The 25523-nt window shown below is 50.3% G+C and overlaps 1 protein-coding gene across 8 annotated transcripts in view; it reads right to left on the bottom strand.

Annotated features, from left to right (window-relative positions):
• The window catches only part of mef2aa (myocyte enhancer factor 2aa), a 93291-nt gene that overhangs the window by 14337 nt on the left and 53431 nt on the right, over positions 1 to 25523 (bottom strand). For 4 of the 8 annotated variants that reach the window (XM_035395426.1, XM_035395425.1, XM_035395424.1 and 1 more), the window contains 4 exons: positions 22870 to 23073; positions 7449 to 7580; positions 7238 to 7372; positions 5453 to 5678 (listed from right to left, as the gene is read on the bottom strand). In XM_035395426.1, the coding sequence (XP_035251317.1) occupies positions 5453 to 5678; positions 7238 to 7372; positions 7449 to 7580; positions 22870 to 23073 (697 nt within the window). The remainder of the gene's footprint in view (positions 1 to 5452; positions 5679 to 7237; positions 7373 to 7448; positions 7581 to 22869; positions 23074 to 25523) is intronic. The other 4 variants (XM_035395430.1, XM_035395432.1, XM_035395429.1 and 1 more) reach the window with 2 other exon arrangements.

The raw sequence follows: 25523 nt of genomic DNA, 5'->3' as shown, positions 1-25523 counted from the left end.
GGCGCTAAACAAACAGCACAGATTAAACACCAGGCCTGCTGCCATCGGAGCCACGCAGCCTGCAGCCTGCAGCCCGGCCCAGCCTACTGCCTACAGCTTACAGCCTGCAGCCCGGCCCAGTCCACAGCCTGCTCTGTACAGGGCCGAGGTGAGACAGAGCCAAACCAAGCAGGGACAGGGAAGAAGGGGTCAAAGGTCAAACCACACACACCCACACGCACGCACACACACTCACTCACACGCACACACACTCACTCACACGCGCACACACACACACACACACACACACACTCACTCACTCACTCACACTCACAAACACACTCACACACACACATACAACACACACACACACACACTCACACACGCGCACGAACACACACACACACACACACACACACACAGAACAGAGATTAATTAACACAGACGCCACATCTCTTCACTCTGGGAGGAAGGCGCAGCACTTTACAGTTTAGTGGATCTGGTGATTTTGCTGTCGGGAGATGAGGGCAGAGATTCAGATATGAATCAAACGCGGGCAGCAGCAGCCGCTGCACGCCAACAAAGGGTGTGCAGAGGTGACGCAGGGCCCAGACAAAAGCAGGCAGGGCTGCTGTCAGGAGGGGGACAGAACTTGGTCAATGTTATTCTCCTATGGCTGGGAATTATATAACAACATAATGTCGTCTGAGGAATTTCACCTGGCAACCCCCATGCAGGTACAGAAGAACAAACTATGGTACCGTTATAAAAACGTCTGCAGCAGAGCAGCACCGGGAGGAGCCTCGTGAGATAAAGACGGCCAATAGCGATGAAGGCCTTCCCGCGAAGCTGTTCTTCACTCTTCCCCCTGCCCACCTCATTACTCCGTCCCCCAGGACCCAGAAATGACCCCGGTGTCAGCTGCTGTCAGGAAGGAAGAGCTGGATGCGCGACCTTGCGGGCGTCCTTGGCCCGAAGGCGCGCCGCGACAGCGCAGCTCGGAGATCAGCTCCGCCCCCCCCCGGCCCCCCTAACTTCCTTTTCCGTGCGGTACGGGTACGCACCCCCGCCCACATCCAGCCTCCTCAAAAGCCCGCAATTCACCCCGCGCGTCTCCTGCCCCGCGACACCCAACCGCGGTAATGATGCTGCGGAGGCTAGCGCCTGTCTCTGCCCGGCCCGGAGCGATCTGTCACTCCAAAAGAGCTGACAGCGAGGGCCCCGGCCTCCTGTCTGCTTCAGCGCTTAACGAGCCAGAGCTTCTAAACCAGAAGGTTGCTGGTTTCTATTCCCAGGTTGGAAGGACTGCTGCGGTACCCTTAAGCAAGGAACTTAACCTGAACTCTGATAAATACCCAGCTGTTTAAGCAGATAATGTGTTAACCCGTCCAAGTGAAAGATCACAAATATGTGATTAGAATGTTTCTGAACTGAACATTCTAATGATGATGTAACAATCACTTCTGGTAATTGAAAACAATGGAGTTCTAGAACACTGACTTAGAATTTTAAATAAACATTCCAAAAACCTCCTAATTAAAAATATAAAATAAAAACATTTATTTCCTGTTTAATTCCTGTGCCTCCTAGAATGTTGACACCCATTTTCCAGGGAGAGGAAGTGTGTCTTCGAGTGGCACATCCAGTGGAAAGCACTGGTTTCTGTGTCGGGATTGCCTGGTACTGATTTGCAATCAGGCTAATGCTAACGGGCCGGCCAGTGCTAAAGAGCATTGTGTAACTGGCTCAGAGAGGGAGGGTGTCACATGTCCGGGTTGTTCCAGTCTCGTTGCATCTTCTGGTCTGCATCAACGGCACATTAAATCTACTCTTCCATCACAAAGACTTACACGCAGACGCGTGCTCGCTCACGCTCACCCAAACTTACAGAGCAGGCTGCAGGGAAGGGACCGCCCGGCGCCCGCTCGAAAATAAACGTGGATTAGAGCAGGATGTGGATTTCCTTTAAAAAAACACACCGAAAAGCGTGCGAACACTGCAAGCGCCAAGTGTGAATGTGACCTCACCTCCTTCGCGGACCGGAGCGTCATGGAAACCGGCGTTTCGAGTCAGGCTAAGCCGTCACTGCTGAAGGCAGGCCAGCAGCTGCGCGCTGGGGGAAACCCCGGCAAAGCCTCAGCAGGAAGCCGCAGTGGTTACTACTGTTCATCTCTTTGCCCCCGCAGAAACATGTCATTTACTTGAAATAATAAGAAAAAAACTGCACGTAACACGACGGCGTATGTCTAGACGTGGCAGCGCCGGTAGCTCTCTGAACGTTTTTAACGCGTGAGCCGAGCGCCGGTTCTTCGTCGAGCGCGCGCAGCACAGCCGCGGCAGAACTCCGGCGCGTTCCAGCCGCGAGCGTCGGCGGGTTCTCGCCGCGGTTGGCGAGGGGAAGAGGTGAGGACGCCGCAGGGGCCCAGGAGGGCGGCGCCGCGGTCGCTTCTGCCACGGCGGGAAGCGCGATCCGCTCCGCTCCTCCCCGCCCACAGGGGGGGGGGGGTTCGGAGAAGCTTCTTTGCGACGATGCCCTTTGTAAAAAGCGCGGTACTAATAAAACCGTACTGAATTCTTCTCGTTGCCACAGTCCCAGCCGTCAACACTGGGGAAAGAGCGCGGCGACAGGCTCGTTCTCTCCTCCGAAGCGCGCGGCATCAGTCGCGCTTTCTTATGAAGGCGATGGCCCGTAAGTCGGGCCTGCACAGACGTGATTCGGAGGAAGACCATTCACGAGGGCCGCAGGCGTGGCATCAACCAGCAGGGGTCGCTAGAGAACAATTTTATCCTGGTTGACTGAAAACCTGCCGCTACGGGTGGCTCTAGAGCCAGCGGAGTGTGGCCCTGCGGGGTTGCTAGCCCCAGTCCGCACTGCCACGGTCCAGATTCTAGACAGTAATAGAGCAGTGCCTTAACAGGACCCCGCAGTCCGAGGGGGGGGGGGGGGGGGGGGACAAAATCTAAAACAGGCAACCAAAGATGGAATTCGCAAAGGGAGATACTCACTGTGAAAAATGCAATTTAAACAAATATGAAAAAATAGGAATGGCTTGACAAATGCATAAAAAATGCTTCAAATAAGCAAAATTATCTGCCAATGGATTTTTCCTGGAAGAAAATTACTAGATAAGATTTCTTAAAACAATGAATGCAATATTAAGTTAAGCATAATGATCTTTGTGGTAAAATGCCAGGCAATAACAAAAGTTATTAACTTAATGCCTGAAATTAGGTTCATACAAGTCGTTAAGATTTCCTTTTTTGGGCGCGTGTAAAATGGAGGTAGCAGGCTCTTTTGTTTTTTTCTACATTGTTGTTGCTCTCACTCCGGAACAGAGCTGAGGCAGAGCGCGAGTGTGGATCTGCTGCGGAGATGTCAGAATTCACAGCCCACCTTCGCCACAACTCTCCCCGCAGGTCTGAGTCTGCCAGTCCTCTCCACCGCCGCGTCACATGACCGCATTTTACCGGAGCGCGTCTAATTAACGATGTGTCACGCAGCCGCCCCTAACAATTTACGAGGCGCAGACAAGGGGGGCGGGGGCGAAGGGGGTGTGGGGGCAGGGGGGGGTAAATAATAAGCCAAAAAATGACTTTGCCTAATCACAGATTTCACTTCAGTGTGAACACTAATAATCAGCGGCACGGTCGATGCAACAGTCGGCGATGACGAAAGTCCAAACTTCATTTGGAAAAAAAACCCTGTTTTTTTCAAAAAAGAAACTAATGTCAGACGTCAGCTCTTTCTCCTCACTCTCCCACACAGAGACACTGGGCCCTGGGTGTGACGGTCTGTTTCTGGATTCAGGGAAAAACATGTGAAATGAGTCACCCTCTCTCTCTTTCTTCGAGCGCTCGGCAGATTTCCGGTGGCCCGAGCAGGCTTGAATCCCGCCGCTGTTGTCGGGGAGAACTCGTCGCTAGCTCAGCTAGTCGCTAGCTCAGCCCGGAGGGACGCGGCTTCGTTCCCTTCACTTCAATTCTGCTGGTCTGGGGGGTTTTCACAGCCAAAGGGTGAGGAACTTAGCACGCGCGCTTCTCCCCTCTCTCCCCCACCCCCCCCCCCCACCCCCCCCCGGTGAAAGACAGAGCTCAGGTCTTCACACCCACGGCGAGAGAAAATTAGGTTACCCCGAGGAAAAGGCGAGAGCGGCTAACGCGGTTAATCCGCGCGACAATAGAGACGGCTTCAGCACTTATCGTCACCTCATTAGGTGACAGGTAGAATAAAACTGAGAACTCCTCCGCTGCGCTGGCAATAAAAGATCGGGCCTGCTGCCGCGGTTAAGAAAAAAAAGAAACAGGGCTGGTAAGTGAGAGGTGAGATGGGAAGGGTCTCATAAGCTCGCCATTACAGCCCAATTTTACACTCAAGCCAAATTCAAACATATTGGGACATCACGACAAGAGAGCTACGGCATAAACACTTACTGATCACAGATAATAGAAAACAGCCTCTCCCCGCCCCTCTATCTCTCTCTCTCACTCTCTCCCCCCCTCTCCCTCCCCTCCTCTATCTCTCTCTCTCACTCTCTCCCCCCTCTCCCTCCCCTCCTCTCTCTCTCTCTGTCTCTCCCTCCCCCTCCCTTCTCTCTCTCTCTCACCCTTTCCCCCCTCTCTCCCCCCTCCTCCCCCCCTCTCTCTTTCGCTCACTCTCATCCTCTCTCTCCCCCCTGCTCGACCCCTCTGTCTCACTCTCTCCCTCCCCCCTCTCTCTCACTCTCTCCCTCCCCCCTCTCTCTCACTCTCTCCCTCCCCCCTCTCTCTCACTCTCTCCCCCCCCCCCCCTCTCGCTCACTCTCATCCTCTTCCCCCCCCCCCTGCGGCGGGGGCCCTGTGAGACAGCCGTGGGCTGCCCGCGCGGGGCCGCGGCTCTCAGAACACCGCTAATGAGTTTCGCTTCTGTCTGGCAGCGGCGCCCTCCGCAAGGTGCGAACTGACACCGTCCTTTCACACCTCCGTCACGATAAACAGACAACTCTGGGCCCCCTTTTCTCTTCTCTTCTTTTTCTTTCCTTTCTTCTTGTGAGGTCGCAGCCTCCTGCGATGACCTTTCGCGCTTTTCGCCAGAGCTTTAATATCGAGCCGTTAACACGGAGGAGGAGACGTTTTTGTTCTCTCTTTCAGGATGTAAAACCGATTATTATTTGTGAAAATGCCCTTCTAACATCATGTATGTAATGCCAGAATGCACACACAATGCAGGTTTACTGTTCACACAACTTGGTTTAACTATTCAATGTAAAAATAAACATACATGATGTTATACATATATATATATATATACATATATATATATATATATATATATATATATATATGAACACTAAGCACATTTGAGAAGTCACACATTCATGCTTCTCTCTGTTAATCTGAAAAGTATTTTTGACAGGACAGAGAGCTCTGCTGCTGAGGAGACGAAAGACAGGTCTGGGGTGGGGGGGGGGGGTGGGGGCACGGGTGCGACACTGACCTGTGCTGCCGGCGCTGGGGGGCCGCTGGGGGACCCCGGGGGACCCCACGCTCCTGTGGAGGGAGCCCTGGGGGGGCGAGAGCATCCCGCCGTCGCCCAGCGACGAAGCGCCCGCCAGGGACTGGCCGCCCAGGGAGCCGGCGGGGCTGTAGGAGGAGAGGCCGCCGGGGCTGGAGACGGGCACCGCCACGTGCATGGAGAAGCTCTGCGGCGGCAGACCGGCGGGCTGCGGGGGGGGCATGGGGGGGAGAGACGTGCGGAGGATCAGCGGCCCGTGAGATTGGCGGTTACACAGTCACCGGGGTGGAGAACGCGAGCGGTGACGGCCCCGGCTCAGAGGACAGAGCATTCCCTGGTAACGGCCTGCCCAATCACAATTCAGCACACTACACATGAGTGAGATGGTGCCTTCACCAAGTGCACTTGGAGGACCTTGTATGAAGAGCAGTTTATCAATAATCATTTGATTATGTGTGCATTACTATACTTTTTATTACAACACTGAAAGGTATGGCTTTGGATATTTATTAAATATTGCGTGGGTGAGCATAGGAATGGGGGAGAAGGGAATGCTCTGTGATGAGCACCATAGAGAAAAACATCTGAGTGGCTGTCCAAATCCTCACCCCCCACCTGTGGAAATGAGTGTGTGTGTGTCCCACCTACACCTTCATGACAAAAAACTTCAGCATTCTTAACCATTTTACAGGCATGCAAACTGGTGTGGGACCTCGTTTCAGAAAGGGCCAGTCCAGCACAGTAACAGTCAGCACTAAAGCACTGGGATCGAGAAACCTTCTTAATTACGTTGCACGCACCATTAAAACCGACATTACCGCTGGCATTACCATGACCGTAACAGTTTCCATCACCGCTGCCTTTAGTGCTACAGCTAGCGTCACGGCTACCGTTACCGGTTCAGTGCTGACTGTCAGAGGCTGGAGTGACCGTCGCTGGTGTGGACGAAACGACCACATTCGCAGCACAGTGCGGTGAGAATGTTAGTGAGTCCATTAGTGTGTTAACGGGATAGTGCTCGTCAGTGTTCAGACCATCAGCAGTTCAACTCCAAAACTTTATTTAGTGCAAGGGTTCACAACTGTCAACGACCAAAATAAGATCACCATTGCCTCAGCAGGAGTTCTATACCGGGGTAAATTTTGTAGAGGGGGAGGATATTACTTTTATCCTCTCCCTCTACAAAATTTATAAGTATTTTTCGGTATAATTCTAACTGTCAGTTGAAAAAAAATCTACACTTTACCGATTCAAATCGTTGCTTAGAATAAGCCAAATAAAATTTTGGTGAATGAGAAGGGTCCCTGTGTACAGGAAACCACAAACACCTCGATAAGCCCATTGGCCCTGCCCTGTGACAGACACACAAAAGCCCCGCCTCCTGACCCCTTCACAAGCCCAGTTCCCTTAACAGGAGCACAGGCCACGCCCCCTCCTGCCCTCACAACGTGATCTTATCAGAGCGTGCGACAGCATGCGAGCCGCCCAATCAGAAGCGCGTCGTCGAGGAAACGGACGCGTTTTCCATTGGCTGGAAACCGCCGCGCTCGGACGGGGAGGCCGTCCGCGTCTCGCTGCCGACGGGAGAGGGGTCGTGGGTCGGAGGGGAGGTGAAGAAGGAGGGGTTAATTTCCAGTAAGAAAAAAAGAAGAAAAAAAAAACAGAATCGAATAAAGGAGGGGAAGAAATCCTTTTTTTTTTTAGCCGCAAAGCCAGGCAAAAAAAAAAAACAAACAAAAAAAAAAAACAACTTCTTTTTTTACTTACGATTTTATGATTTCTCATCATATTATCAAACTCCTCATTAATTTTTTTATATTTCTCCTCTGTGTGGGGGGTGAGGACATAGGAGGAGTCGGGGTCCGGGCTATCACAGCCTCTGTGCTCCTTCTTGTTTAGCGCCTGCAGTGAACACCAACATAGAACAGCCAATCAACACAAAGGGGCGGGGCGGGAGAGGGGGGTGTGCGGTACTTACAGCGCAGCGCTTGTACATGAAATCCCCCTCTTCGCTAAGCTTGCAGAACCCGTCCTCCGCGCGGGGGCTGTGCCCAAAACAGTCATCCACATCAGAGCTGGCACAGTCAATATGGCTTTTGAGTCTTAATTTCTGAAATAAAATCGGAGAATTCACACATATATTCGCGGTAATTGGGGTGGGGAAATGATTTGTTGCTCTTTTGAGGTTAATGCCACTTTTGGTCAGCACTGCTTAACTGCACTCATAGCACCCAGTACCTCTGGGAGAAAAAGTTCTCCCAACCAGCAAAACCCCACTGAACCCCACATTTTTTTCAATATATGAACCTAAACAATCATATTCCCAGCTTAATATATCTTAGATCAGAAAATGCCTGTCAGCTTTTAGAAATGACTATGTTTTACAAAAACCAATAGGGATAGTCTGTAAAAACCTGACAAGCATTTCCTGGTTTAAGAGAATGATATGAACGATGGGCGGAGTGCTTCTAAACCTTCTCAATCTGCAGCTGTGGAAGCAGCACGTTCACCAGTCTGGACCAAAAATCCCACACATTACTTCCCTTCAACGTATCGCGAGACGATGCGTGTCAGACGTCGCTAATTCGGTCAGCGAACAGAGAGAAGCGTTTAGTCACACGGACAGCTTTCACACATCAGGGTCAATCCGCCAGAGGAGGACGCGCAAACCGAACGACAGCGATTAAATTCACTAATGCCACGTAGAACACCGTCCACTTCGCTCAGCTAAATAAGCCATATTCTTGCGTCTCTTTTTAAAACACATGCCGATACTGCATACTGCCTTTCTTATTCTCACACTGTTTTTATATTGGCATTTTCCCTGTGCATTTTAATGTATACGTCTCCACTCCTCACTGTTGAATAGTACAGTAAGTGTCAGCATACATTTACATGGAGGTCAGACCAGATGCTTTAAGCTTCACTTGTGGTTATGAGATGATTCATTGAATGTTTGACAGTGGGATTATGCTTTTGAGAAGAGACCTCGTAACACACACACACACCTGTGGGCAGGAGAGATAAGATAACTTCTGGCTCCATGCTTCTCTCCTTTGACAGTAAGAGTGTGCAGGTCCTGCCAAACTCACTTTGGGCAGATGTGGTCCTGGCCACGGGACCGTGAGGAGACTGACCTGGATTCCACCCCCGTACCCGTCTGAGGGGACAGGTGCAGCAGGGGGGTGGAGTAATGGAGGTGCAGCCGCCCCCTAATGGCCCTGGATCTTTACCCCAGCCCATTACCACCGAGAAACCAAGGCCGCCTTTGTGTCTCCCACAGGGTTTTTATTTATATATACATTTCTGGAGCACAACCCTCGATTGACTCTCGATTGAGCCGCTTGTGCGGGGTCATTACGTCTGGCGGGGCTTCCTCCACTTTATTTTTTATTTGTTTTAACTCTTTGCCGCGAAGACGCCCGCCCCCGGGTCATTTCCTGTTTACGGGCGCCCGCCGCGGCTCCGGGCCCCGCCCTGTTTACCGCGCGGCTCGGCCGTTCCTCCCGCCAGGCCGCCGCCCGTCCCGGCGCAACTGCAAATTAGGGGCCCCGACCTGCTCGTTATCTGGACCGCGCGGCGGTCAGGCCGGGCGCGGCCCAGCGAGACGGGCGGGGCCGCGGGCGCGTCCTCGAAAAGAAAGAGAGGTCCCCGCGACCCGCCGGCGTCGCCAGGCGGGAAGGGGTCGCCATGGAAACCCGCCACCGGGCACATCAGGCACCGCGGGACAATGAAGGCGTGAAACGTACTGTACCACATCCCAACACACACACACGCGCACACACACACACACACGCACGCACGCACGCACGCGCACACACACACACAGCTCTTCATATGGTAAAGAATGGGTTTCATTTGCCAATAATATGTTTATCTATATATAATAAACATTTTTCGATTATTTAACCATAAAAGTGTTACTCAACAACATTGATGTTCTAGTAATATTTTATGACACGTTTCAATGTATAAATGAATAAATAAATAAAAATCAGAAAGCTTAGAAAGTATGAAGTACGAAGATTTTCTCTTTTGTCCGTGTTTGAAACGCCTGGTCTCGTCACTAATACATGTTCAGTTCGGAAGGCTATAGAAGAGCACAAAATGTCATCCAAGCACATCCTTAAGAAAAGCTCCTCTCATGTTAAATCATGGTTGCACAACACAAGACCATTTTTAACCACAAAATGAAGTTTCTTGAAATCAGGCTATGGTGCACCGTATGCTTTTTAAGGACATGCACATAGTGACAACAAAGGCCTTGATCTGCTTCGCGAAATGATGTTCAAGCACATATCATTGAGCAGCAAGTCACAGCTGTGGCTTCATAAATCGATTGAAATTGTAACGCAAAGCAATATTAACTACCGTTTGATTTAAATCAGGGCCAAAGAAGGGGAGCTGTGTGTGTGTGAGAGAGAGAGAGGGATAGAAAGAAAGAAAGTGAGAGGGAGGGGGGGAGAGAGGCAGCGTATGTGAGAGAGACAGGCCTACAGTGCGTGTGTCAAAAACAGAGGGGCATGTGTGAGTGAGAGAGAGAGAGAGAGAAGGAAGGTACAGTATGTGTGCGTGAGAAAGAGAGGGAGGCAGTGTGAGTGGGTGCAACAGAGACCCTGCAGAAAAGGGGGTGGATATGCTTGGGGGGGTGGGGTGGGGGGCGGAGCTGTGGGGCACAGTAACGAGTGGAACAGTGTAATCTGTTAACGAGGACCCGGAGGGGACGCTGGGACCAGAGGCCTCCCCCATTTTCTCACGCACTTCCAGACCAGCGTTGATGAGACTTGGCTCTCCGCGCCAGAGAAATGAGGCGTGCGGGAGGGGGCCGGGGGTGCGAGGTCAGGCCAGCGGGGACGTCGCAGTGTGTGTGAAAAGACAGGAACAGCTCCGCTCCCTCCCACTGACGCGGCGATCCGGCAAAGTCGCTCCGCAGCGCCGCGGCTAGCTAGCGCATCCTCAGCCGTTAGCTTACCCCGCGCTCAAGCCAGCGCCGCTCTCTCTCTGAATGAAAGCTGGAAGGGTAACCGCTACGTACAGATACTGACCACTGCCCGGGGCAGACAAAGCACACCGCGGCTTCCATAACAGTTACTATGCTGCTGAAGAAAGACAGCGGCCGAATAAAACAGAAAGCTACTAAAGCCATTTCATCAGCAAAGAGGAAATTCACTGACAAACTCAACAATCCTGACCTAAAACAGGAGTGAGATACTGGTGGAATATTCCAAAGTAAAAAAATAAAATAAAAAAACTGACCATAAATACATTTGTGAACTGAGGTGAGCTAATATCGTAATGACGCTTTTATTGTACGAGTAATTAAATTCTGTAAAATGTGTATTTTCGTCATCAGTTAAAAATTATTTAGTGCATTTCATGAAATCGATCAGCCGTATGTACAAAGACACACACACACACACACACACACACACTAGGCTCATGACTACTGCATCCACATTTCACTTATTTATGGCGATGCAGAGAAGCATAAAAACTGAGGTTCTCGGCATGATGTCCAAGTATGAAGAAAGTGCAAGTGAAGAAAAACTAAAAACTTTACGGAAGAAATAAGAGTGGGCAGTGCCGTTCGGGTCACCTAGGGCGCAGTGCACTTAACGGCACCAGGAGTTACCCGCTCTGCCCGCTCTGCCCGCTCTGCCCATCAGCACTTTCTGCTCGATACTGAGAGACGGGAGTCTGGGCTGCCTCGTGCGCAGAGTGGGCGAGCGCGGGTCGCCACCGCTCACCTCGTTTAAACCCCACCTTCCCTCCTTCCCCCCTGCCCGGCGCTTTCGATTGGTCCTCGTGCTCCTCCGCCGCAGCTAAGCAAGGTAGCGTGCAAATGCCTCGCGACATGGCCATTGTGTCCAATCCGCTCCATCTAATGGGCTTATCAAAGGGCTCCTTTGAGTGTGAATGAGCTCGGAGCAGCGGCTCGGAGCAGCGGGGCGGGGGGGGGGGGGCGCAATAGGGAGAGCTTTCATCCGCTCAGAAACACTTCTGCCGCGTTGCGTAACGGCACAGAGACGGGTCTTTCAGCGCAAGCTTTCCCGCATCTCCTCCTCCCCACTTCGGCGCAGAACGTTTATCCTTCATGGGAGGAAAGGAAAAAGAAGCCGGGGAGCGTTCGCCGTTTCGTCACGTGGGTTCTCTGTCAGCGGCCCGCGGCTCCTGCGGACCTGTCTGAAAGATGTCGCGCCGTGAGGTTTGTACTCTGATGCAGACATACTGTAGGCTGCACGCGGACATTTATTTACTTATTTATTTATTACACACCTATCAACTGCATTCATTCAGGGGATTTTTTTTTTCACATCCATTGTATTCTCATGACGATATCGCTGCCGTAGCGTTGCTAAATTGCTTTATTAAAAAAACTCCCTTCCTCCTCAGTGTCCATTGTTTAGCTATCATAACTACTGAATTCGCCGGAAATGCAGGCCTAGCTGCGGGATTCTTCCGCAGTCTGGGTGGATGTTTTGGAGCCGTTACCTTTGCACAGCTGTATGGACAACAATGCGCAACAAACCCGTCTCCCTGTACTGCAGCAGACGTTAAAACCAGAGCAAACCATCCACGACAATGACGCCACACAGATAAATGTAGCGGAGGGGGTAATATCTGTTTATATTTATGTAGAGTAGCGTACTGTAAAAATAAACCTAAAAAGAAAAATAAATTAAGCAAAGCTGGGGGGTAGACTGGTCCCTTTAAAGACCGATTGAGCCATTATGAGACTCCAAATACATCTGTTGCCTGAATCTCTGTGATAACGACAGATACATGAGGGAGTATCAATTCTGCCAGATATACCGCCTGGATAATTACCCGCCACTGCCCACCAAGATGTCACTTTGACGAATGGGGTAGAGCCATTATTACCGAAAAGTCCACAACATTTGAACTCGAGACAGTCAAGCCCACAGTTTCTCCGAAGGATGTCCGCGTGTCAAGCCTACGCAGTGAAACCTTCAGCGTTTTAAATCGAGTCTTAACAGAACGCATTTGATTCCATTAGAGTACCCGCGATCTCCGTTGGACTCAAATGAACTCTGGTAAATGTTGAATTAACACTGAGCATTTGACCGGGTGCCACACCAGTCACTGCAGTCAAGGAGGTCGTAGAGAATTTGGATCAGTCGAGTCGTGGGTCGTGGGTCTGAAATCTGTGCTAATCAGATGTGTAAACTGCTGAAGAGAATGCATACGGCACATTAATGTGACAGCATCTGTGTTAGACTATAGCGTGCTGAATTTTGTCACACGGGCTAAAACTGTCTTCATATGGACAACAGTTTAAATGTTTTGTGTAATAGTGTTGCATATGAATACCAAAGCACGCAGTAAGGCGTGTTATCAAGGCAGCTCAAAAAAAAAAAAAAAAAAACACTGACACTGTCCACATTTCCACACTTCGTAAAGTACCTTCTTTTTAACATATTATGCAGGCACACTTCGACTTGCTGAGCTCTGGCTTTAAATTGAAGTTACACTTGTGAAAGTGCACGTCACTTCTGTCACCACCTACAGCGCTGAGGCACCGTATGCAAGACTCTGCAAGCCACTTGAGAACCCTGACAGAGTTCAGATTCTGCTTCCTTTTTTCATCTGGCTCCGTCCACATGTGGAGTCCACTTAATCATTGTAAAAATGTGAGCTTCAAAACTTCTAAAACTGTATCCTCTTGTTTCAACATCATAATAATAATCACCATCAACTTTATTTTAATGAAATTTCCACCCAAACAACTTCACATTGCACAACACGGGGGTGGGGTGTGGAGGGGGTATCAGGAACATCAGTTCCGCCTTGTTACTCTGCCCTCGTAATAAAAAATAATAACACAGGGTCTAGCTTTCGGCGATCTGACATGCTCATGGGACCACACTAATTGCCATGTGTAGTATGTCCTGCTGCACACATTAGAGACATCGCCTGCAGTCTCTAATGTCCTTTCGTGAGCAAGTCACACACAGCCTTGTGTATGGAGATGAAGATGGCTCCTGCCTGTGTGTGTGTGTGTGTCGTGTTTCATCACTTACAATAAGACAGGGAAAATGTACTTGAATACCAAACCCAAAACTCAGAGAATGACAGGATAAATGAATGACCACATTACTGCTTTTAAGAGGAAAAAAACACTATTGAGCTTTTAATACTGCACTAATGCATACATATAACCAGATTAATGCTAGCTTAAAGAGATTGAGATGGGCCTGTTCTGCCATACTGCATTACTTAGTGCAGTCCATTCCTCCAGTTAAACATATGCAACCTGGAATCAACTTCAAACTTAAAGACTTACTTTGACAACAGCTGTAAATTGGCTAACACACTTAAAACCAAAAAACGCAAAGTGCTCTTTTCCCCATTGTGTTACTGTCAAAAGTTGGTACATAAATTAAACAATGTACCGACACTTTTATCAGTAACATAATGGACAAGAAGCAATACCCGTTTGCCTTTTTATCTGAAGTACATTGCATGGTTATAATATAAACTTAATATTTATAACACCCCAGAGTAAAACAGCGAAAAAGAGCGTGTGTGTGTGGCTAGGACCACAGGGCTGGAGGGGAAGAGAGTGTCACTCAGGGGAGGGCCTTGTGCTCGGTGTTATTGAATTACACTCAATCACATTTCCCAGAATCCCGCCCGGTTTCGCATTCTCCCTTAAAAGCAGAATCAATATCGTGAGAGAAAGCGTCCATTAGCTACAGACAGCGCTGCAAAGGGGGCCTACCCCAAACCTGAGAGGGATGGCAAGGCTTAAACTTGTTAAATTAGGGCAGGGGTGGCCAACAACAAGCCTCGGAGGGCCACAATCCCAAAAATGCTCTGATTTCAGCTTAAAATCAGTCATCTCGCCAGGCAAGGAGAGTTAGCCGCACAGTTAGCTGCACATCTCCAAGTCTATCGTAACATACCATAATGACGAGAACAGGCTAGCCTACACTGAAACAATCAAGACTACACTGGCACAGTCAAGTTCGCACAGTCTGCATAAGCACAGTTTAGCTCACAGACGGCCCTAGCCCAGTCTAGGTCACAGACGGCCCTAGCCCAGTCTAGGTCACAGACGGCCCTAGCCCAGTCTAGCTCACAGACAGTCCTAGGCCCAGTCTAGGTCACAGACGGCCCTAGCCCAGTCTAGGTCACAGACGGCCCTAGCCCAGTCTAGCTCACAGACAGTACTAGGCCCAGTCTAGCTCACAGACAGCACTAGCCCAGTCTAGGTCACAGACAGCACTAGCCCAGTCTAGGTCACAGACGGCCCTAGCCCAGTCTAGCTCACAGACAGTACTAGGCCCAGTCTAGGTCACAGACGGCACTAGGCCCAGTCTAGATCACAGACGGCCCTAGCCCAGTCTAGCTCACAGACGGCACTAGCTCTGTCTAGATCACAGACGGCCCTAGCCCAGTCTAGGTCACAGACGGCCCTAGCTCAGTCTAGCTCACAGACGGCCCTAGCTCAGTCTAGCCCCCAGCCCAGATGACTGCACTAAGGCAGCACCCGGCCCCCCTCCCACGCGTGGCACTCAAGAGGCTGAAGGTGAACAGTGTTAGGATTCTGATGCACTGAGTAAATGTCAGGGTAATAAAGTCATGGAGCCTCAGAGCACACAGACTGTACAAATATTACCTTTCAAGAACAGTACTTTCAATATCAAGGGTCTGGGCCAAAATCAGCTCGGAAGATTAAATTAATGTCAAGGCAACTGACATTTTATCACACAGTAAGCCACCGCCATATACCAATAACCAAACGATAAATAAATAAATAAAGAATCACGACAAGGTGTTTCTTGACTGTCAAATGAAGATCTGAAGAGAGGCTGAAAGGGGGAAGTGGGAATATTGAAAGAGACGGAACAGCGCTGAAATTAAGTGTTACGGACCACCTGGGAAATCAACGCAAGATTTAATATGAAGTTTCACTGCGAGACGGAGCGAATCGCGCGTCACTGCGCTGCATTATGATACGGAAACACTTTCCTGAAGTGCCTAAAACAAAAGGGCACGTTTTCACAAAGATGTTTGTCAGGGAAATGCTAATATCAGAAAATGAGCAGAGGGGTCTGTCAGTCTGTGTCTCTCTGTGTCTGTCTGCCTGGTCTCTCTCTGTGTCTGTCTGTCTATCTGTGTCTGTCTGTCTATCTACAGTCAGTTTGTCTGGTTCAGAACGTCAGCCACGGCTCCAGCAGCCGTCCAGCTCCTCGCGCTGGGCTCAGCCAGCTGGAGTTCCCACACAGTGCAGGCGAGGGCTGTCATGTCACGAGCGTCCCCCCGAGCCAGGAATCACAGCTGGATCCATTTATGTAAGTACATAATTATTATAAAAAGTGAAAAAAGGTTTCTAATACCAACCCCTCCCCCCTCCCCCCTCCCCCAAGACTAACCGGGCACATGCGTGCCTCGGGGAAGAGACGCGCCCCCGCGGCCCCAATTAAAAGCCAGCGCCGCGGCGTCCACGCGAACGAGACTGAGGCGAGCGGGTAATCTCCGGCAGCAGGTCTAACGGCCCGAAACCCAGGGGGAACACTGGTCTGTGACATCAGCGGAGCGAGAGTTAGAGCGAGGCAGCCGGCTGAACGCTTAGCGGAGGTCCCCCTCCTGGCTACCTCAGCGCAGAGCCGACCCGGCGTGGCTTTCAGTGTGCGCACGACACACAACGGCTCATCACAGGGATTATAACCCCTACCATTAGAGTAATGCTGATTTACCCCACGGCCTGGAACCGAAGCCTGACGCGCCTGGGCCGACTGTGTTCCAGCGGGGTGACGCGCGATTGGCCGACGTAGCCAGCGAGGACGGGTTACTGTCAGCAATGTTTCTACCCACCTCGTCACAAGACAGGGACTGACCTGGCCAATCGGGAACCTGCGAACTGCCTGCGCTAGCCGCACGTGAAACGTGCTCGTTCGTCACAACGACTGCACAGCTCAGCCAATGAACAGCAGTTGGTGATATGGATGATGATCCTTTCAAAAGACTATTGTATTAACCGAGTTCCCCCTTCTCAATAACATCAATTCTGAGGATAGTTTTTTCATTAATATGTGATTTTTTTCTTTTTATGAAATATCAATAAGGTTTCTGCAATTACCATGCAGCCCAAACAATCCATCTCTAATGACCTCTTATGATGGGCGCACACGTATTAATTTTCCCACAGTGATTTATAAGTGATCAAAAAGGAAAAGACTTTTGCCGGCTTGAGGCTATATCAGGCAACAAGGGAGCGCAGTGACCAGCTCCCTCGTCTGGCAGAGTCTCAGTGCTGAGCTAAGGCTATGGCCAAAGACTGGTCCTGGATTGGATTAACCTCGTCATTACTGCAACTGTTCTCTGTAAAAAGTTGGATGGGATTCTGATTCCAGGATTAACATGTGTGAGAACAAAGGGGAATTTATTCACACAAGCTGTCATGGCTGTGCGTGTGTGTCCACAGATGTTCTGCATACTGAGTACCGACAAGTTCTGGCGTGTTCTTAACGTTAACGGTTCCGTCCCCGCCAGCGTTGGACCTCGATGTTCTCATGTGCTGACCAACACTGAATATTCATGGGAATGTGGCTGAAGACTGAACACCCATGTTTTGAGCCAAGAAAGAACTGGTCTCAGAGTTTGCATTCTGCCAAGGGTAAAGAACATCTGTGGCGTGACTGTGGTGGATGTCTAGCATCATCGCCCTGCATGACATCACTTCCTGTGGGGAAAGGAAATGGGGAGATGGGCAAACTTCCTTTATCAGAACAGGCCTGCTGTCCTCAGACTCCCACAGACTTCCTTCCTCCCTTTTCCAACCTCACGGTTCCACACATTATTTCGCTCAAAGCACTACCTCACCACAGTACTGCTGTAACACACAATTAAACACACCCAGCCTCCCTCTCTCTTTCTCCACCTTTAACACTGTCAGTTCTAGCAATGATCCTTTTTGTCAAAGGTAGCGCACAAATACATTCCGTACCCAGGAAAGATATTCCTATACTGGTAGGGAAGGGGTCCAAAATCCCACTCCAACATCACTTCGAGGAAAATAACAGGTTCTAATAAGTAAAGGCCAGTTCTGTACCTATTTTCTATGAAACTGGAATTTTGGAATGAATGGGCCACCATTGCTTTATCAGTATAGAATATTTCTCCAGATATCAAAACTAATGTAAAGCTCTTCAAATTTTACCATCTAGCAGATTTTAAAAAGACTTTAATCACTAAACTCCGATAATAGCCAGTCTCGTCTCTTCCCATTCTTATAAAGTGGGCACTGCCAAATATACTGTATACTGTACTGTATACTTCATTACACCCCTAAAGGATATCCACATATCTCTAGGTGACTATAAAATGACAGTTCTTTTGCATTTAATATGGGTAAATGAGGACAAGGCCAGATTATATAAGAAATCAACACGAAGTCAACCTCCTCCACACTGTCTGTCCACTAACACCTAAAGCAAACACCTACAAATGTTTTAATACTTTTCCTTAATTCTGCTGTTTCTTTAGGTTGTAGAGAGGGTCAGAGGATGCTACCAAACCATGTATGTGATGAAACAGTCGCTGCACCGCTGTTTCTGAGCCAAGCATATTTGCCTACGTCTCCCGGATATGGTCCCATGATGTGAGTGTGGTAAAAGTCACTGGAAACTAAACATGTCAGCCAAAGGGTTCTTCACACAATGCTCTTTAACTCCGAGACTGTTGAAAACAACGCTATAGACACAAATTTGACAATTTTTAAAAAATAGCTCCTATAGGTCGCTGTGTGCACTTTAGCATAATATAGGCAACCACAGGATGCTCTTAGCTTTGCCTGATTGGCCTCCACAAGGGCGCTACTGCTGACTGCTTGTATTTTACATCTGTTTTTCACCTGGCTGCACGCTGACTGTGGACGGAGGATGGTCTGAGCCTGTTCTTACAGCTGCCACCATAGCCTCCGCATTTAACATACATTTTCATTTCCTGAAAACGAGTGAGTTGCGTCATCGGGTCAGACTGAATACGGCGCTTTCTCCTCAGCCTGCTTTCCTCACATTGTGACGTCAAACGGACATGGAACATCGGGGAAAACTGTCGGGCACAAAATAAGCTGAAGTGAAGTTACAAAGAATTACGTTTTTGTAGGAATTCCCCACACACACACACACACACACACAATGAGCACAATGGGTGCCCTGTATTCACTGCCTCAGTGCAAGGTCAGGGACATTCCATTACCTCAGCTAGGGGCGGGGGCGGGAAGGTAGGCCTACGTTTTGAGGGTGGGGGGAGTCTGGATTAAATCTCACCGTGTAGAATTTCCACTCAAATCAATTAATTTAACGACCCACAGCGTTGTCTCAATTAACGGTGCAGGACAAACAAGACTAACATTATGAGCAGAAAAAGGTTCAACCATGTGACATTTGAGGTCAGCTTATCGCACAGATCTCGAATCAGCTGAAGAGAAAGTACTGTGCAAGCTTCTGGAGCATCTGAGCTCTCTGGCAACCAAGTTCACCTTCAAGGCTAGAAAGTTCTGTAATGGACCCACCAGCCTTCCCCCCGCCCCCCCCATATGCTTATGCACTTAAGTGTCAACGGTGACCTCAAACGCATACACTTCATTACTTATTATTCATTAATAAACCATATGCTTTTAATGTGAAGCAGACTGCCCCCGCACACGGCAATGCCAGGATACTTAAAGCACGGAACAGGAACGAGAAGTGAAAGACAATAGGAGTGTGTGTGTGTGTGTGTGTACGTGTGCGCCTTTGTGAAGAGACGGCGTCCTAATTACACGTCGTCAGGCCAAGGAGCTGTTATTGTGTCTTGGTCTCAGACACCCCTGCAAGATCACAGGAGATCTCCCAGCCTCTTATCTCTACAATGGCTTTCCTGTGCGGTAGCTCCTCAGAACTGTACCAGCCTGATCTCTGTACAGTAACTGTGCAGCGGCTCATGGGAGCTGTGCTAGCCTGTCATCTACACAGTAACTGTAGCACAGTGGCTCATGGGAGCTGTGCTAGCCTGTCATCTACACAGTAACTGTAGCACAGTGGCTCATGGGAGCTGTGCTAGCCTGTCATCTACACAGTAACTGTAGCACAGTGGCTCATGGGAGCTGTGCTAGCCTGTTATCTACACAGTAACTGTAGCACAGTGGCTCATGGGAGCTGTGCTAGCCTGTTATCTACACAGTAACTGTAGCACAGTGGCTCATGGGAGCTGTGCTAGCCTGTTATCTACACAGTAACTGTGCAGCGGCTCGTAGGAGCTGTGCTAGCCTGTTATCTACACAGTAACTGCGTAGCACAGTGGCTCATGGGAGCTGTGCTAGCCTGTTATCTACACAGTTACTGTGTAGCACAGTGGCTCATGGGAGCTTTGCTAGCCTGTTATCTACACAGTAACTGCGTAGCACAGTGGCTCATGGGAGCTGTGCTAGCCTGTTATCTACACAGTAACTGCGTAGCACAGTGGCTCATGGGAGCTGTGCTAGCCTGTTATCTACACAGTAACTGTGTATCACAGTGGCTCATGGGAGCTGTGCTAGCCTGTTATCTACACAGTTACTGTGCAGTGGCTCATATGAGCTGTACTAGCCTGTTATCTACACAGTAACTGTGTATCACAGTGGCTCATGGGAGCTGTGCTAGCCTGTTATCTACACAGTAACTGTAGCACAGTGGCTCATGGGAGCTGTGCTAGCCTGTTATCTACACAGTAACTGCGTAGCACAGTGGCTCATGGGAGCTGTGCTAGCCTGTTATCTACACAGTAACTGCGTAGCACAGTGGCTCATGGGAGCTGTGCTAGCCTGTTATCTACACAGTTACTGTGCAGTGGCTCATATGAGCTGTACTAGCCTGTTATCTACACAGTTACTGTGTATCACAGTGGCTCATGGGAGCTGTGCTAGCCTGTTATCTACACAGTAACTGTAGCACAGTGGCTCATGGGAGCTGTGCTAGCCTGTTATCTACACAGTAACTGTAGCACAGTGGCTCATGGGAGCTGTGCTAGCCTGTTATCTACACAGTAACTGCGTAGCACAGTGGCTCATGGGAGCTGTGCTAGCCTGTCATCTACACAGTAACTGTGTAGCACAGTGGCTCATGGGAGCTGTGCTAGCCTGTCATCTACACAGTAACTGCGCTGTGCAGTAAACAGCAGCTCCACGCATGGCCTCCGCAGAGCACAGAGAGGATGTCTGCTGATGCTTTACATTAAAGACCAATCAGAGCCATTATCCTCCGGCGATCTCCGAGAGGGAGGGAGAGAGAGAGACGCCTACAAGAAAATCAATTTAGCTCATCTCCCAAAGACGCACTCGTTCTTCCTTTAAAGGCCAGAGCGGGTGCGTGCAAGAGCCTAACACGGCCGAGGAGAACGCGGCGAGCTTTTCACAAAAACACCACGGACCCGTCCGACCAACGCCCGCGCGCCGCGTCCGCCGCGACTCTCCCCGGATACCGAACCCCCGCCTTTTATCTTTGTGGCTTCGAGAGGTGAAACACAGCGGTGTGGTTTCACCGTGAATAAAATCTGCATGAGAGGCTCGGAGCGGCGTACTCCGGCGCCATGGGAACCGGGGCTGTGACCATAGAGTTCTCTTTCTGCGGAGGCTCTGCAGCGCTCCCAAGCAAAACACTTCACCTCAAGTACTTAAGTAAACAGACACGGCTACATAATTAATATCTCATACAATAAGCCCTGTAAGTGTTATTACTCTCGTGTGTTTACCTGGGAAATGCCGTCAACTGGCAGTATGTGTCACCGTATAGTTTACACAGCGAGCGCACAAAGCGTGCCGTTTAATGTGTTTACAAAGCACACTGTTTATTTTTATATCGACCGAAGATATTTTCATACTTGCTCAGCTATAGTAGCTATAGCAGTATCCTAGTTCTAAAAAAAAAAAACACATGAAATGGATGATGCATTAGCAGTAATGATAACAATGGTGAGGTGTAGGCAAATAAAAACAAATGTGAGAAAAGAAACGTTATTTTCTGCCAAACTCCGGAACTTTCCAAGTACGATGCTGCCATTGGCAACAGAGGGCTCAGAAATAGATGGAGGTGGTTTCGCGTTGTGGCGGCCAGCATGTGGAGAGCTCTTCTGAGGAGGCGGTTGCCATGGTTCTGGGGTACCACGCAGCTCTCATAGAGAAGGGTCTAATAAAGGATGAACAATAAAGACTGTTCTTTCTCTCGCTGTACTGAACTCACAGTCTTGATTCTCTGCTGCTCCAGACCTCAGTGACAGAGACAGAGTTCAGGCCTAGAAAGAGCCCTCACCACATTCATCATCATCACCATCATCACCATTGTTATCGCCATCAGACTTTGGCAAAACGGCTGAGCCAAATTGCTTCAGACAGAATGAATTCACCAGCATAAAGGGACATCACGCACATCCACGCGATGCGCCGAGCTAACAGAGCGCATCGCGCACATGAAAGAGGATCGTCTTAATATAGTTACCGGCCACAAACCAGAGGTGACACTCAGGACGTGGGTAAACGGTTCGCTTCGCATTTTTAAAAAACACCTTCTACCCTGCAAGACTAACCGCACGCCCGGATGCAGACAGCCATAAGGCTTTCACATAGGCGCGGGTTCAGTCTCTCTCTCTCTCTCGCTCTCTCACACAGGTTCAGACTCTCTCTCTCTCTCTCTCACTCTCTCACACAGGTTCAGACTCTCTCTCACAGGTTCAGTCTCTCTCTCTCTCTCGCTCTCTCACACAGGTTCAGACTCTCTCTCTCTCTCTCGCTCTCTCACACAGGTTCAGACTCTCTCTCTCTCTCTCTCTCTCTCTCTCAGGTTCAGACTCTCTCTCTCTCTCTCTCTCTCTCACACAGGTTCAGACTCTCTCTCTCTCTCTCTCTCACTCTCTCACACAGGTTCAGACTCTCTCTCTCTCTCTCTCGCTCTCTCACACAGGTTCAGACTCTCTCTCTCTCTCTCGCTCTCTCACACAGGTTCAGACTCTCTCTCTCTCTCTCTCTCTCTCTCTCTCACACAGGTTCAGACTCTCTCTCTCTCTCTCTCTCTCACACAGGTTCAGACTCTCTCTCTCTCTCACAGGTTCAGACTCTCTCTCTCTCTCAGGTTCAGACTCTCTCTCAGGTTCATACTCTCTCTCTCTCTCTCTCTCTCTCTCACAGGTTCAGACTCTCTCTCTCAGATTCAGACTCTCTCTCTCACAGGTTCAGACTCTCTCTCTCTCTCAGGTTCAGACTCTCTCTCAGGTTCATACTCTCTCTCTCTCTCTCTCTCTCTCTCTCTCACAGGTTCAGACTCTCTCTCTCAGATTCAGACTCTCTCTCTCACAGGTTCAGACTCTCTCTCTCTCTCTCTCTCAGGTTCAGACTCTCTCTCTCTCTCTCTCTCTCTCACCTCCACGATGTCGGCGTTGGTCCGGCTCTCGTGCGGCTCGTTGTACTCGGTGTACTTGAGCAGCACCTTGTCCATGTCGGTGCTGGCGTACTGGAACAGCTTGTTGGAGCTGTTGAAGATGATGAGGGCTATCTCACAGTCGCAGAGCACGCTCAGCTCGTAGGCCTTCTTCATCAGGCCGAACTTCCTCTTCGTGAAGGTGACCTGGACCAAGAGCCGGAAAGAGAAGACAAACGCGCACCTCTTTCAGCAATGCACAGGGTAAACCAATCAGTGCACGCCACCATCTCAATGCTGTATCTATGACACATGAACACCGGAAAGGTGACACATAAACAGTAAGAAAAACCTTTTATGGTTCAATGTGAAAATTAAATACTATGTGCGCACACACACACACACACACACACACACACACAAATACACACACAGAGCATTATACACACATAGTATACTTTTCGGAAGCGACTCGGAGGGATAAAGCTAAGCTGATTAGTGGAAGTTTGAAACCATCTGAAAAGTGATTAAAGACACTTTTTCCTGACGCCAGCTCTTGCCGCACCGCGCTCAGCCTCCCGTGGAAATTTCCGGCTTCTCCCACACACGGTAGCAGCTGTTCCGCTCTTCTCCAGGAGGACGGGAGAGAACAGCCCCTGTTTGAGCAATTCGTTCACTGACCAGATACACCGTGCAGAACCAGCAGCACCACCAGGGTCATAAGCCATAGCAACGAAGAAGCTCAAAGCTCATTGGGCAGTTCCACCCCGAAGATGGCCACTGCACACACACGCCAACTACCCTAATGTTGTGGCACAATGTTGGGGGGGAAACATCCTCATATTCCAGTTTATCAAATTAAGATTCTCCCAGTCTAACAAAGGTAATCCACCCCCACTTCCCCCAGAACCCCACACTCATTCTCTATGGCAGTAACAGGATACACAGCTAAACTGGAATCAATGGCAGCAGTCTCAGCTGTTGCAATATTTTATTTAGACCTTTTGTTGTGCTGTTCTAAGAGACCATAAATATGGAATATGCAAAGATGGGTCCTAGCAAACTTCTAATAATGTAAAATAGACCCCTCTTCTGTAGCCCCAGTTAATAATATTAAAATAGCATAAAATAAAAAGGAATTAAGAAGGATTATCTGTAATATGGACAGAACCTATGTTTAGAGAGACGTGCCGAGTGGATTATTCAGCCAGTTAGGCGGGCAGTGCAGCAGTGACAGCTGCGGTTTTTTAAGGAAACTGAGAAGAGCAAAGGTCTGTGTGAGGGCAGAAGGGCTGACCGCAGTGCACCAGGTCACCCGCACGCTCCACTGGACCACAGTGCACCAGGTCACCCGCACGCTCCACTGGACCACGGTGCACCAGGTCATCCGCACGCTCCACTGGACCACAGTGCACCTGGTCACCCGCACGCTCCACTGGACCACAGTGCACCAGGTCACCCGCACGCTCCACTGGACCACGGTGCACCAGGTCATCCGCACGCTCCACTGGACCACAGTGCACCTGGTCACCCGCACGCTCCACTGGACCGCAGTGCACCTGGTCACCCACACGCTCCACTGGACCACAGTGCACCAGGTCACCCGCACGCTCCACTGGACCACGGTGCACCAGGTCATCCGCACGCTCCACTGGACCACAGTGCACCTGGTCACCCGCACGCTCCACTGGACCGCAGTGCACCTGGTCACCCACACGCTCCACTGGACCACAGTGCACCTGGTCACCCGCACGCTCCACTGGACCACAGTGCACCAGGTCATCCGCACGCTCCACTGGACCACAGTGCACCTGGTCACCCGCACGCCCCACTGGACCGCAGTGCACCTGGTCACCCACACGCTCCACTGGACCACAGTGCACCTGGTCACCCGCACGCTCCACTGGACCACAGTGCACCAGGTCACCTGCACGCTCCACTGGACCACAGTGCACCAGGTCACCTGCACGCTCCACTGGACCACAGTGCACCAGGTCACCTGCATGTTCCACTGGGCCACAGTGCACCAGGTCACCCGCACGCTCCACTGGACCACAGTGCACCAGGTCACCCGCACGCTCCACTGGACCACAGTGCACCAGGTCACCCGCACACTCCACTGGACCACAGTGCACCAGGTCACCTGCACACTCCACTAGACCACAGTGCACCAGGTCACCCGCACACTCCACTAGACCACAGTGCACCTGGTCACCCGCACGCTCCACTGGACCACAGTGCACCAGGTCACCTGCACACTCCACTGGACCACAGTGCACCAGGCCACCCACACGCTCCACTGGGCAGTGCACCAGGTCACCTGCACGCTCCACTGGACCACAGTGCACCAGGTCACCTGCACACTCCACTGGACCACAGTGCACCAGGTCACCTGCACGCTCCACTGGACCACAGTGCACCAGGTCACCCGCACGTTCCACTGGACCACAGTGCACCAGGTCACTCACTGATTATGCACAGCTATGTCTTTTCTTTTTTTTTTTTTTTTTTGCTCCAAGGTGGTTGGTGTCTGCAGTCTGGTCCAGGTTAAATAGCTCCATGCCTTTTAGGACTAGAATTACACCACCAGACAAATGTGTCAGCGTATTACGTACTGTATCACACACAGTCTATACCCAAACCTTCTGAAAAGCCAT

Source organism: Anguilla anguilla, chromosome 16 (assembly GCF_013347855.1).
Source record: "Anguilla anguilla isolate fAngAng1 chromosome 16, fAngAng1.pri, whole genome shotgun sequence".
Classification (NCBI taxonomy): domain Eukaryota; kingdom Metazoa; phylum Chordata; class Actinopteri; order Anguilliformes; family Anguillidae; genus Anguilla; species Anguilla anguilla.
Note: the sequence above shows the minus strand (reverse complement) of the source record. Positions and strands in the feature narration are given on the sequence as shown.